Genomic DNA, 14136 nt, shown 5'->3' with positions numbered 1-14136 from the left:
GACAGTGAGGTGACCCTAGGCGCAGTGACCTGGAGGTCACTGAGACCTGACTGGTGAGCTGTTGGGAGTTGGAGAAGTCCATGAAGGGAAATAAATCCTAAAACTCATAATTAGCATCTGGCTGGCACTTACTGTGTTCCAGAAGTTCTCCTAAAATCGGTGCACATACTAGCCCTTTTATTTTAATTTTTTGGCCGCACAGCAATATGGGATCTTAGTTCCCCGACCGGGATGGAACCCCTGCCCCCTGCAGTGGAAGCATGGAGTCTTAACCACTGGACTGCCAGGGAAGTCCCTAATCCTTTTAATCTTCTCCAAACTCTAGGGCTAACAACTTTTGTTTTTTCCATTTTACAGATGGGGAAACTGAGGCCCAGAGAGGAGAAATCCCTTGTCCCAAACAGAAGGAAGTAAGGATAGTATGGTGGGAAAGAATCGGAGGCCCCCCCCCGGGTTCACAGATGCCCCCTTCCGGCCTGATGACACCCCAGCTGTGAGGGGTAGTCACCAGCTGGCTTATGATCCACCTCTGGGATTCTTGAAACGCTCTGTCCCACCATCCAAGAGGAGCAGAGTCCCGAACACTGTTGTTATACATTAACAATCGCTTGTTATATCTTTAACAACCACTTGGGGGCTGGAGTGGTGCCGGGGCCCTGAGGAGGACTCTGCTGTGATATCCCCATCTTAATTTCCCCCCCATATGGAACAGAGCTGGACAAAGGCCTTTGTGGTGTATGAGGTCAGGACCAGATGGAGGAAGGGTCTGGGACTGGGGAGCCCTTTGGAGGGCAAGAGACATGGCTGGAAGGCTTCCTGGAGGAAGCGACATTGGCTCTGCAGCTTTGAAGAGCACAGCCCTTCTAGATCTAGTTCTGGGGAGGTGGGGATGGCCCAGACCTGGTCTCCAGAGCCTCAAGGATGCTCAGGCTGGGGCCAAGGACATTATGGCAAGCAAGGTCATCCTCTTCCTCCCTAAAATAAACCATTTTGAATTTTCGGGAAGCAGGGCAGCGGAATGACACCGCCTCAGGGTTGGATCCTTTTGTCCACTGCAAAAGGAAGATTACATACCCAAATCAGCAGGGGTACCTCCCCACCCAGGCCCAGCAGTGACCTCTGCCAGGGAGCCAGGACTGCCACAGAAGCTCTTTTGGAGACACCCTGTAAACATGGCTGAAAGGGAGAGATCTCTCTCATGAAAAAAATTGTTTTTAAAGAGAGAAATAGCAAATTAAATCTGTGCATTCTATCTGCACCGCCTCCCCTCAAAAAAGTTTGATCTGAAACAGCATCTCAGAATGTTCCGGGATGCCTTGGGCCCACCATTCAAGTGTATATGCCTCCCCTCTGCATGGTTTATGGAGGGCCCGCGGCAGAGGTGAGGCAGGTGCGAGTATTTTGTCACCTGCGGGTGCTTGGAGAAATATTTCAGAGTCATTAGCCCAGAATAAACACTCTGGCCCATTCCTTCATTCCTGACCACCCAGGACCTGGTGGGCCGCAGCGGATGCTTTGGGGACCCAACGGAGGTTTAAAAGATTTTAAGCCGGGGAGTATGGTGGCCCGACTTGTGTGGAGAGTCTTTTAGTTGCTTGGGGAATCGGATGACCAGATAAAATACAGGATGTTCAGTTAAACTGGTATATCAGATAAACAACGAATGATTTTTTAAAGCATAAGTAGATACTAACTGTGGTGAGGGACATACTTATGCTAAAAAATTATTCTTCTGAAATTCAAGTCTAATTGGGGGTCCTGGATTTTTATTTGCAGGAAGGACAGAACGTGGGGATCCAGGTCAGGGGTCAGGAGACCCAGGTGCAGGTGACCGCCCTGGTCCAGGGGATGGATGGGAGGAAAGCTGGATGCAGAGGAGGGCAGAGAAATAGGTGGATTCTGGGGAGATTTTGGAGAGGGACCCCTATGGCTTGCTGATGGATTGGACGTGGGTGGATGTGCTGGGAGGACTTGGGCTTTTACCCTGAATGTGGTGGGGGAGCCGGGGAGGGGGACTGTGAGTGGACGAGGGATAAGACTTGGATAAGAGGCTCCCAGACCCAGCCTGGGGACTCAGCAACCATCTGTCCCCATAAATGGCCCCAGCCCGGGTCTCCCCACCTCGGTACTACTGACATCTGGAGCCGGGCCATTCTCTGTGGGAGATCGTCCTGGGCACTGTGCGGCACGGAGCAGCAGCCCTAGCCCCCACCCCCTAGATGCCAGGAGCACACCCTGCTCCCCTCACTTGGGATAACCCATACAACCAGGCTTTGCCAGTGTCCTCTGGAGGGCAGAGTTGCTCCCAGTTGGGGATCCCTGGTCTTGGCACTGTAAGAGCCAGCAAGCAGGTGGGTCTGGGGTGCTAACTGGGGTGCGGTCCTGGAAGGCTTTGTCAGTCTGGAAGGCTTTGTCCTCTACTGGTATTGAGTGATCTTTCTTGGGATGGGAGAAATGGATGACCGCCCGGCTGGAGCTTGGCAAGTTTCACACTACGTGCTGCCCAAGCCTGGACTCATCTGAAGGCCATCTGCACGAGGCAAAGGAAGGACCTGCCTTAGAGTTTGATAAAACTTGAAATATTTAGACGTTTGGGCGTTTAATTCTGATGATCCAGGCTCACGGTAACACTGCTCCCGTCCAGCAGCCCGCAGCTGTCTGAGTCCACGGGGGCTCTGGTGATAATGATGGGCACCTTGACCTTGACACTGGTCAGGGACCAGGGCAGGTGGACGGTGCTGACCAGCTCGTAGTAGGTGTTCATGATCTCGCTGTCCTGTGTGCCGCCGCTCACGGACAGCACGGGCGGGAGGTAGAAAGTGCTGACGATCTTGGTGGTGTTGAAGGGTGTGATTTGGATGTTGGCCTCCTGCCGAAGCAGCTCGCTGCTGTCCACCCTTGAGTGTCGCTCTGCATTGGGTGTGAAGCCCTCGTACTGCACGTGGGCGTAGAGGGCGAAGATGACCTTCTTGATGCGCTTGCTGGTCTGGTTGTTGATTTCCGTGGTGAAAATGACCCTCTCCCCTGGCGTGAAGGTGTTCTTTTCCATCTGGATCTGCAGGCAGATGGTGCCCTGTCTGCAGCAATTGTAGGAGATCTTTTTCTTGGCCTCCACGAACAGAGGATTCTAGAAGGAGGTGGGGGGAATGGACAATTGTGAGGCATTGCGGCCACAAGATCCACTTGCTCACCCAACAGTCCACCAAAGCCTTGAGCCTTTGGGACTCTCCTAGTAAGAGGCACTGGGATGGAATCTGGAGTCTTGGGGATTTTGCAGCCCAAAGTCATTCCCAGCTTTGCCATTTAATCAAAATCCTTTGCCATGCTGACTGTCAATTTCCTTGTCTGTAAAATAGACCTAAGAAATTCACAAGGCCCTGGCTTTATCCCCAGCTCCATAACTCACTTGCTGTGTGACCTTGTACCAGTGCCTTGACTTCTCTGAGTCTTAGTTTTCTGGAAGACAGGGAATGTCTTATGGTCTAAGCCCAAACCTAGGGCTTACTCAAGTAGTTCAGACTTAAGGAGAAAATATTATGGGCTCTGAATCATGAAAACTGTAGAGTTGAAATTATGTAACGTGTTTAAATAAAAGCTTCAAAAAGCAGCCTTTATATCAATTGGTTAGCTGTTGGATTGCAAATAAAGTCACATATACGTTATGTTTAATGTTTGGCTTGGGTAACATTTGGCTTTTTATTTGTGGGTACTATTGTAAAAGACTCGAGGGAGTTCTCTGGCCGTCCAAGGGCTAGGACTTGGCGCTTTCACTGCTGAGGCCCAGGTTTGATCCCTGGCCAGGGAACTAAGATCCTGCAAGCCATGTGACCAAAAAATAAATAAATAAATGAAATAAAATAAAAGATTTGATGTGAGGTGGAGTGCGCTTCCAACGATTTGCTCTCCACTTCTGCTGACTTCCTGTATCTTCTTCCAGAGGAACTTAATACTTTTACAAGCATGTGTGTGTGTGTGTGTGTGTGTGTGTGTGTGTGTGTGTGTGGCATTTGTCATGCTCATGCAAATGTTTGTATTGTTTAGGAGTACATTTATTTATTTGTGGTAGAAGTACACAGTATTGTTTGACATATCTGAATGTTTTAAATAAATCAAGCCTCATATCTTTTCCAGCAACCTGCTTTTCTAGCTTAACATCCTGTGTTTGAAAGACATTCATGTTGGTGCCTGTCATTCTGATTCATTTGTTTCCACGATGGCAATGGAAAGTGTTGCAAAATAGTTAATTTACCCTTCCCCCTCCAGGATAGACATTTATATATATATATTATATGCATATTTTATGTATATATATAATTTTTTTTTTTTTTTTTTTGCCGTGCTGTGTGGCATGCAGGATCCTAGTTCCCTGACCGGGGATTGAACCTGCACCCCCTGCAGTGGAAGCATGGAGTCCTAACCACTGGACGGCTAGGGAAGGATAGACATTTATATTGTTTCCATGTGTGTTTGACATCATAAAAGAGCTTGAAGGAGCATCTGAAGACACTTCTTGGGCTTACATACAAGAAAGAGTTGCTCTACCAAAGAAGATATACAGATGGGCAATAGGCACACGAAAAAAGGCTCAACGTGGCTAATCCAGAGAAATAGAAATCAAAACCACAATGAGATAGCGCCTCACACCTGTCAGAATGGGTATCATCAAAAATTCTACAAATGGCAGACGCTGGCCAGGATGTGGAGGAAAGGGAACCCTCGTACACTGTTGGTGGGAATGTAAATTGGTGCAGCCGCTGTGGAGAACAGTATGGAGGTTCCTCAAAAAACTAAAAGTAGGGCTTCCCTGGTGGCGCAGTGGTTGAGAGTCCGCCTGCCGATGCAGGGGACACGGGTTCGTGCCCCGGTCCGGGAAGATCCCACATGCCGCGGAGCGGCTGGGCCCGTGAGCCATGGCCACTGAGCCTGCGCGTCCGGAGCCTGTACTCCGCAACGGGAGAGGCCACGACAGTGAGAGGCCCACGTACCGCCAAAAAAAAAAAAAAAAAAATGGGCAGAAGACCTAAATAGACATTTCTCCAAAGAAGACATACAGATGGCTAACAAACACATGAAAAGATGCTCAACGTCACTAATTACTAGAGAAATGCAAATCAGAACTACAATGAGGTATCACCTCACACCAGTCAGAATGGCTATCATTAAAAAGTCTACAAACAATAAATGCTAGAGAGGGTGTGGAGAAAAGGGCACACACTTACACTGTTGGTGGGAATGTAAATTGGTACAGTCACTATTGAGAACAGTATGGAGGTTCCTTAAAAAACCAAAAATAGAACTACTATATGACCCAGCAATTCCACTCCTGGGCATATACCTGGAGAAAGCCATAATTCAAAAAGATACATGCACCCCAATGGTCATTGCAGCACTACTTACAATAACCAGGTCATGGAAGCAACCTAAGTGTCCATCAACAGAGGAATGGATAAAGAAGATGTGGTACATATATACAATGGAATATTACTCAGTCATAGAAAGGAATGAAACTGCACCATTTGCAGAGACATGGATGGACCTAGAGACTGTCATACAGAGGGAAGTAAGACAGTAGGAGAAAAACAAGTATCATATATTAACGCATATATGTGGAATCTAGAAAAATAGTATAGATGAACTTATTTGCAGAGCAGAAATGGAGACACAGACGTAGGGAACAGACGACGTATGGATACCAAGGGGGGAAGGGGAGGGTGGGACAGATTGGGAGATTAGGGGTGACATATATATACTACTCGGTATAAGATAGATAACTAATGAGAACCTGCTGTATAGCACAGGGAGCTCTACTCAGTGCTCTGTGGTGACCTAAATGGGAGGGAAATCCAAGGAAGAGGGGATACATGTATACATGTGGCTGATTCACTTCGCTGTACAGCAGAAACTAACACAACATTGTAAAGCAACTATACTCCACTAAAAATAAAGAGAGAGACACAGGCTACTATATACAAAGTAAACGATTAACAAGGGTATATTATACAGCACAAGGAAATATAGCCATTATTTTGTAATAACTTTAAATGGAGTATAGTCTATAAAAATATTGAGTCACTGTTATACACCAGAAACTAATGTAATATTGTAAATCAACTATACTACAATTTAAAAGAAAGAGTTGGTCTAGGACATAGAGTTGATGAATTTTTTTCTGTAAAGAGCCTGATGATAAATCTTTTAGACTCTGCAGGCCACATAGAGTATTTGTTACATATTATTCTTTTTTTAAAAACCGCAACTCATAGTTGAAATGTAGATTTTAATATTGTGGCAAAAACCACAAATCTATATATCCAGCGGCATCTAAATCTATGAAAGAGAAATAAGTTTCATGAAATAATGCTTATCCTTGCTACATGCCTGCTGAGAATTCCTCTTCTATCCTCTTCTATTCTATTTCATCTATTCTTTTAAAAACTGTTGATTGGACCCTCTGAATTGATTTTTCTGTTATTTCTAGTCTACTTACGCTATTCTATTCTATCATTTTGTTTTATATAAAACGAAAATGTTGTAACCCACCAAATTTATTTTTTCTGGTAAATTCTATCCCCTTTTACGTATTCAATACTATTCTATTCAGTCCTACACATTGATTTTATAAAAACAAAATCTGTTGCAACCCACCAAATTTATATTTTCTGACATATTCTATTCTCTGTTTTCATTTTAAAAAATTAATGGCAACCCACCAAGTGGACTTTTTCTGATATTTTCTATTCTACTTATTTTATTCTCTGTTCTGTTTTCTTATTTTATATTAAGAACAACAACGTTTGCAACCCGCAAAATTGATATTTTTTGATATTTTTCTATTTTGGTACTGCCTATCCTTTCATTTTGTAGAAATATGCTTTGCAACTTGCTAAATGGATTTTGCACCCCACTAGCGGGTCATGACCTGAGGTTTGAAAAACACTGTTCTAGGTTCAATGCCCTTCCTCTTGGAGACCTCAGGCTGACCCCCACCCCCCCCAACCCCTTCAGCCTCACCTCCTACCCTCTGCCTCTGGCTTCTGCCTATCTTCAGCCTTCCCACTCTTTCCCTCCTCTTGGAAGGCTAATTGCAGCCCATTTCATTCTAAACCCCTCCAGTCTTATTCGAAAATTCGTTGCATGCGTTAGGACCCTGCAGGCATTAAAGGACTCACTGCCCTAACTCAAGGCCAAGCCAGCAGTTCTGTCCTGGTCCTGAAGGAGGTGCTGAGAGGCATCAGGGGTGGCCCATCAGAGAGACCCCCGCACCAGGCCAGGTGGGGTGGCCACAGGGCTCTGATTTCCAAGAATATTAGGGCACAAACTCAACATTGATTTTCCACACCCAGGAGTTTTTTGGGACCCCATATTCCTTTGGCATATATGAAACTTTGCGGGGATTCATTCATTCAACCAGTATTTGTTTGTATCAACTTGGTGCAAAGTTCAAGGAAAACCCATAGCAGTGAAGACCAGTCCAGTCTCTGCTCTGGTCTGGAGAGGGACATATAAATGGTACATTCCTTTTTTTTTTTTTTAATGGTGCATTTCTTTTGTTGTTGTTGTTTATTTATTTATTTATGGCTGCTTTGGGTCTTCATTGCTGTGCACGGGATTTCTCTAGTTGCAGCGAGCGGGTGTTACTCTTCGTTGTGGTGCGCGGGCTTCTCATTGCAGTGGCTTCTCTTGTTGCGGAGCATGGGCTCTAGGCACATGGGCTCCATAGTTGTGGCTCATGGGCTCTAGAGCGCAGGCTCAGTAGTTGTGGCGCACGGGCTTATTTGCTCTGTGGCATGTGGGATCTTCCCGGACCAGGGCTCGAACCCAGGTGTCCTACATTGGCAGGCAGATTCTTAACCACTGCGCCACCAGGGAAGCCCTAATGGTACATTTCTGATAGGGATAAGATAGGAGGTTAGGCAAGGGGGTGAGGTAAGGGGAGTCAGGATGCCAACTCTTTCAGGCTTCTTGGTTAGAAAAGGTCTTGGGGACATGTCCTCTACCCAATGATACTGCTTGTTGGAAGAGGCAACAGGTCACGTCTTTCAAAATTCTAAAGGTACACAGAGAGGAGTGAATGTGGAAAAATTGGAACCCTCGTTCATGGCTGGTGGGAATGTAAAATGGGGTGGTGTCTACCCATGAGAAATGAAAACTCGTGTCCATGTAAAAACTTGCACACATATGTTAGTAGCAGCATGGTTCCTAATAGCCAAAATGTGGAAACAATCCAAGGTCCATCAAGAGGTGAGGGGAGGGACGTCCAGACCAGGCAAATCCACAGAGACACAGAATGGATTTAGTGGTGGCTGGGGGAGGGGACGGAGAGGTTTGGGGGTGACAGCTAAGGGATGCAAGACTTCTTTGGGGGATAATAAAAGTGTTCTAAAACTGACTGTGGTGAGGGCTGTATAACTGTGTGAATGCACTAAAGGCCATTGATTTGGACATTTTATTTTATTTTTATTTATTTATTTTTTATTTGGCCGCACCGCTTAGCACATGGGATCGTAGTTCCCCCATGAGGGATCAAACACACGCCCCTTGTGTTGGAAGCATGGAACCTTAACCACTGGACCGCCAGGGAAGTCCTGATTTGGACATTTTAAAGGGGTGAATTATAAGGTATGTGAGTTGTATATCAATAAAGATGTTAAAAAAAAAAAAGTGGAAGGGGAAAAATTTTGCCCCTCCCCTGCTCCCTCCCAGGAGGCAGTGTCTGTTGCTGGTTTCTCTGGTCTCTGGAAAGAGACGTCTGTTACACCTGCAAGGAAGTTCTGTGCAGTTTTTGTTTTTACCACCAACGGCTAGACACGCTGTTCTGAACTTTGCTTTACTCATTCAACCCAGTAACTTGGAGGTGCTGAGAGGGAGAGCTACCTCACTCTCTGTCTCTGTGTCTTGGTCTCTCTCTCTTTCTCTCTTTGCTGTATCTGTAGAGTTGACCTTTGTGTACTGCTACTTTAATTGACTTAGCAACAAACATTTAAGCTGTTGCCAGTTTCTGGCCACCACAAACAGTGCAGTGAGAGGTCATGTCACACACGTGAAACGATAGCGATGGGAGAATTTTCTAGAAGGGAAATGGATGGGGCAAAGTGCGTGTTCATTTTAATATGGATATTGCCTTCTGTGGGGGTTGTGGCGGTTCATTGGGGCATCAGCAATGCTGGTGATTGAAGACCTGGCTTCCAAGCAAAGATCTGAAGGATGAGGGGGAGGGATAGGAAGATTCTGTCACAGGGCTCCAGGCAGAGGACACAGCCTGTGCAAAGGCCCTGGGGCAGCACCATGCCTGGCGTGTTGGAGGAACAGCAAGGAGGCCAGTGTGTCGGGAGCAGAGTGAGTGAGGGGGAGAGAGGGAGGAGGGGAGGGCAGGGAGGGGACGGGGCAGGTGGTGCAGGGTCTTGGGGGCCACAGGGAGGCCTTGAGCTTTTACCCCGTGGAAGGTGGGAGCCCTGGAAGGCTGAGCAGGGTCATCACCTGAATCCTTTCAGCTGCTATGAGAAGGACAGATTATAGGAGTCAAGACTCCGTGTCTACTTGGACCAGAGCAGTAGCTTCTGCCCTGGTCCACCAGCTCCTGTCCTCACCCTACCCCCTACAATCTGATTAAAACAGTACTGAGTGGCTGAAGAAAACATCATATTTCTGTACTCTCAAAACATATCTGTAGGGACTTCCCTGGTGATGCAGTGGTTAAGAATCTGCCTGCCAGTGCACGGGGCACGGGTTTGAGCCCTGGTCCGGGAAGATGCCACATGCCACGGAGCAACTAAGCCCGTGTGCCACAACTACTGAGCCTGCGCTCTAGAGCCCGCGCACCACAGCTATGGTGCCCACGCGCCACACTACTGAAGCACGCATGCCTCAAGTCCGTGGTCCGCAACAAGAGAAGCCACCACAATAAGAAGCCCGCACACCGCACTGAAGAGTAGCCCCCTGCTCGCCGCAACTAGAGAAAGCCCGTGCAAGCAACAAAGACCCAGTGTAGCCATAAATAAATAAATAATAAAACATATCTGTAATAACTCCCTTTGCTGCTATAATAATGATTTGAGCTCTTCCCATTTACTAGGCATCCCCTATGTGTACACATCATGCTGGGTGCTTTGTGATCCCCACAATCGAGGAAAGATTAGTAGTAGTAGTATTCCCATTGTACAGATCAGGACAATCGAGGGTCTGGGAGGTGCTGTTAATTGCCCAAGGCCATCGGCTAGTGAAGGATCTGGCGGCAGAGATCTCAAGCTAGGTGTGGTCCCATACCAGCATTTTGCCCCAATTCCTGCCTTGTGCCCCCTGAACCCTAGATTAACTCTTGAGGGAAGAGCCAGAGAAGGGCCAGAGCCCGCTCTGGGTCACACAGGGAGCAGGTGGCCAAGCGGGCCTTGAGCTCAGGTCTGCTTCATCTGATCCACCCCTCCAAGCATCTACCCCCCTGAAGTAGGCCGGGCTAGAGATGATCCCTGTTACACAGGTAAGACTACCCGGGACTTCCCTGGCAGTCCAGTGGTTAAGACTCCATGCTTCCAATGCAGGGGGCGCACGTCTGATCCCTGGTCAGGGAATTAAGATCCCACATGCCATGTGGTACAGCCAAAAAAAAAAAAAAAAAAAAAAAGGCTACCTGTGGCAGCAGCAGCAGTGACAAGATTTATGGGGCCTTAGTATTCTGGGGCTCTCTCCTACCACCGCTGCCGGCCACTGTGCAAGGTCCAGAATTTGCATGAAGTCCACTCACTGCTCCTTCTGAGATCTAGGGGACAGGCACCATCTCTGTGCCCATTTGACAGATGAGGAAATGCAGGCACAGAGAGGCCACATCACTTGCAGAGGGTCACACAGCAGGTAGGTGGAGATGCTAGGATTTTTAACTTGGACGTTGAAAACTAAAATGCCAGCCCTCTCAGCCACAACACTCTGATGACAAATGGGTCCCCAGGGAGGTGAAGTGACTTTGGCCAATGTAAGTCCACCCTCCCTTACTTCCACCTCTGCACCTGGCCTCCAGAAGCTGTCCAAAAACTTCCTCCGCTCAGGTGACTGATGCCACAAGGCCCTTCCTTCCCCCTGAATGGAGGGCATCCCCTTTCCGTGCTTCTTGGTGGGGGGTACCACCTCCATTATCAGTTCCTGGAGAGTCACCGAGCACCCAGGACCCTCAGTCAGGGGTCACAGAGGGGCCTCTGCTCACTCTTTTTTTTTTTTTAATAACATTTATTTATTTACTTATTTTTGGCTGCGTTTGGTCTTCGTTGCTGCACGCGGACTTTCTCTAGTTGGGGCGAGTGGGGGCTACTCTTCATCATGGTGCACGGGTTTCTCATTGCGGTGGTTTCTCTTTGTTGCGGACCATGGGCTCTAGGCTCAAGGGCTTCAGTAGTTGTGGCATGCGGGCTAGTAGTTGTGGCTCGTGGGCTCGGTAGTTGTGGTGCACGGGCTTAGCTGCTCCGCGGTATGTGGGATTTTCCCGGAGCAGGGCTCAAACCTGTGTCCCCTGCATTGGCAGGCGGATTCTTAACCACTGCACCACCAGGGAAGTCCCTCTGCTCACTCTTGATTCTCGAATGTCAAGGACATTCAGGGCCCATGTCATTCTCTGTGGGGGGCACTGCGGGGTGTGGAGCGTCATCCCTGGCCCACACTCTCTTGATCCCACTCATCACCCCTCCCCAGTTGAGACAAACAAAAATGTTCCCAGACATCTCACAGTGTCCCCCGCAGGGGCAGAATCACCCCAGTTGAGAGCCGCTGGTTTAGTTCCTGCCCTGGTTTCTGATTCCTCGTTTGTGAAATCACTGGGCCGGAGGAGCGGCCAACACCTTCCCTTCTTCCGGGTCACGGCCTCCCCTGTCTCCTGGCTGCCCACCTCCCCCTCCTCCGGGGAGCTTTGAGGACATGCCCTACCCCTGCTCCTTCTGCATCACTACCTGCAATGGGTTTTCTGCGTGGAAATCCGAAGAAGTCCCTTGAACCAACAAGTACCTTCTCTTCTTGGCTAGAATGTGCTCCCGACCCATGCAGGAGGCCTGCACGAAGTAAAAGACGTGGCCACTTTTGCTGGTGAAGGTAGAAGGGAGCCTGGCAGGTAAGTTGAAATGGAAGTCAAAGGTGCGGCTGCCTGCACTTAACCAATTATCTGAAAGCAAAACACACCGATGCCATCAGAAGGTTCTAGAATCTTTTCTTCCCTCTTTTCTTTCTTTATTGTTTTGGCAGGGAGCTTGTTTTGGACCTGGCCTGTTTGTCCTTGAGCTAGGCTTAGCTCTGTGATTTTTAGGGATCGAAAAAGCCTAGGCCCATAAATATTAGGTCTCAGCTGGGCTGGAGACCGATGCCCTGGGTAGGTGATGCGACTGGGGTGGTCACCCAAAACCACTGACCAGGACTTGCTCACCCCTGCTCTGGGCCTGGGAAACTGGAGGTCTGGCTGCAGGATTCGATCGCATATTTATTCAACAAACACACCTTGGGTCCCAAGGCAGGCAAATCTCCCTGCCCTGGCAGAGCTTGGCCTTCAGTGCACAGCATACAGTAGGTGCTTAATATTTGTTGATTGACTGAGTGCTGATGGAAGACCGGGGAGGGACTCACACTGCCCCCCATCTCTGTGACCTCCCTGTTTTATTTTTTTTTGCACTTCTCCAAAACCCCCTTATTAGAGCGTTTTCCCTACCTGATGGCAACCCCAGCGACGCCAGGGACCCTGTCTGTTTTCTTCGCTGTTGTATCCCCAGCATCTGCCATGGCTGTTGTGCACAGTAGGTGCTTAATACATGTTTGTGAAGTAAATGAGTGAACCTATCGCAGGCTTGGGGCTGATGCTTCTGAGGGGAAAGGATGCTTCCCTTGGAAATGGAGAAGGGTGATAGCTGATAATGTGGGTGGTGAGGGGTGGGGGAGTGTTTTGGTTGAAAAAACGAACACCTAACAAGCATTACTGTATACCCCTCCCCCCCACCCCACTATTCTGAGCCCTCCCCGACATGCCATTAAATCATTAAGTCCTCAAGGCAGTCTTAGGAGGCAGGACTTTTTCCTATTCCCATCCTCCAGGTGGGTTAACCGGGACACCGAGAGGCGGCCTAATTGCTGAGTATGAAGGCCCAGCAGGTTGCCGTTCCTCCCTTGGATATCTGGGCAGGTCCCCCTCCCATCACTAGATCTGAGCTTGGTAGTCACCTCTTTGGAGAGACCTTCCCAGGCTACCCTATCTAAAATTTAAAAAAAAAAATCTACAATTGAACTTTGTTCAGTCAAGCATTGGCCAAGTGTTCTGCTTGACTGTGGACTACCCGGAAACACCCCCATGGACACATTTTGGAAAGGACATATAGTTTCCTGGTAGCTTAGGCTTCCTGATGTCTGTCCAGACTTTAGATTTGAACCTGGCAGAGTTGGGGACTAGTCAGTCCTTCCCACGGAGAGCTTTCCTAGCCTTCTCCCTCCTATCTCTTTCCCTGTGACCACGGGACCAGGCCTCTGCCGAGCTCTGATATCCCTGGGGGTTTGTTGATTGACTAACAGATGTGTTTACCTTCCAGACCCCGGTTCCTATTCTGGCTAAGGTTGGCGGCCGGCCTTGTCCTTACCCTCCACTGGGAATGTCTTTGTCTTGTGCACATAGTTAGCCTTGTTGTTGCAAATAACATCTCGGCTATAATCGCGGGATGCCCCAATTTCTTCATTCCACTCCACATAACCTCTTCCCACGAGCTCCACCTTCACAATGGGGTCCACCAGGGTGCTGTTCAGAGTTAGAACCACCTGCCCTTTTATGCTGGAGCCGGCCAGGTAGACCGCATCCTTGGGCAGCACTAATTCAATGGACTTCACCACAGACATAGGGGGTTGGGGTGACGGAGAAACATCCTCCCCCCTCCCCCATGTCACTGAGATCCCCGGTTCCTTGGCCACAGTGACATCATCTGTCTGTGACATCATCCAGCCAGGGTTCCAGGAAGGGTTTCCCAATGGCCAGGATGAGAGGCAAGGCTGTTGGGAGTGGGCGGCTGCTTGGGAATCCCAAAGTCCTCACTGGTTGGTGAAATGGTAGCCTGACCTCTTTTTCCTAGGAAATAACGAACAAGAAAACCACAAGATCCCAACATTGCTGGTGACTAGGGAACAACTGTCATC

General features: G+C 48.4%; 1 protein-coding gene across 1 annotated transcript; it reads right to left on the bottom strand.

Annotated features, from left to right (window-relative positions):
* Positions 1-2557: 2557 nt before the first annotated feature.
* On the bottom strand, positions 2558-13852 carry ARRDC5 (arrestin domain containing 5). Its single transcript, XM_065875164.1, has 3 exons — positions 13590-13852; positions 11928-12136; positions 2558-3127 (listed from the first exon to the last, which is right to left on the bottom strand). The coding sequence occupies exons 1-3, from the start codon at positions 13840-13842 to the stop codon at positions 2600-2602; spliced, it is 990 nt and encodes a 329-aa protein (XP_065731236.1). The 5' UTR covers positions 13843-13852; the 3' UTR covers positions 2558-2599.
* Positions 13853-14136: the final 284 nt, after the last annotated feature.

This window comes from Phocoena phocoena, chromosome 3 (assembly GCF_963924675.1).
Source record: "Phocoena phocoena chromosome 3, mPhoPho1.1, whole genome shotgun sequence".
Taxonomy (NCBI): domain Eukaryota; kingdom Metazoa; phylum Chordata; class Mammalia; order Artiodactyla; family Phocoenidae; genus Phocoena; species Phocoena phocoena.
This window is presented reverse-complemented; position numbering and strand designations above follow the sequence as displayed.

Excerpts from the sequence above, each read along its gene's own strand:
- ARRDC5 (XM_065875164.1), bottom strand. The coding sequence starts at position 13,842 with ATGTCTGTGGTGAAGTCCATTGAATTAGTGCTGCCCAAGGATGCGGTC. Across the intron at positions 12,137-13,589 it reads AAAGACATTCCCAGTGGAGG|ATAATTGGTTAAGTGCAGGC; the intron begins GTAAGGACAAGG and ends TTTTGCTTTCAG. Across the intron at positions 3,128-11,927 it reads ACGCAGAAAACCCATTGCAG|AATCCTCTGTTCGTGGAGGC; the intron begins GTAGTGATGCAG and ends ACCTCCTTCTAG.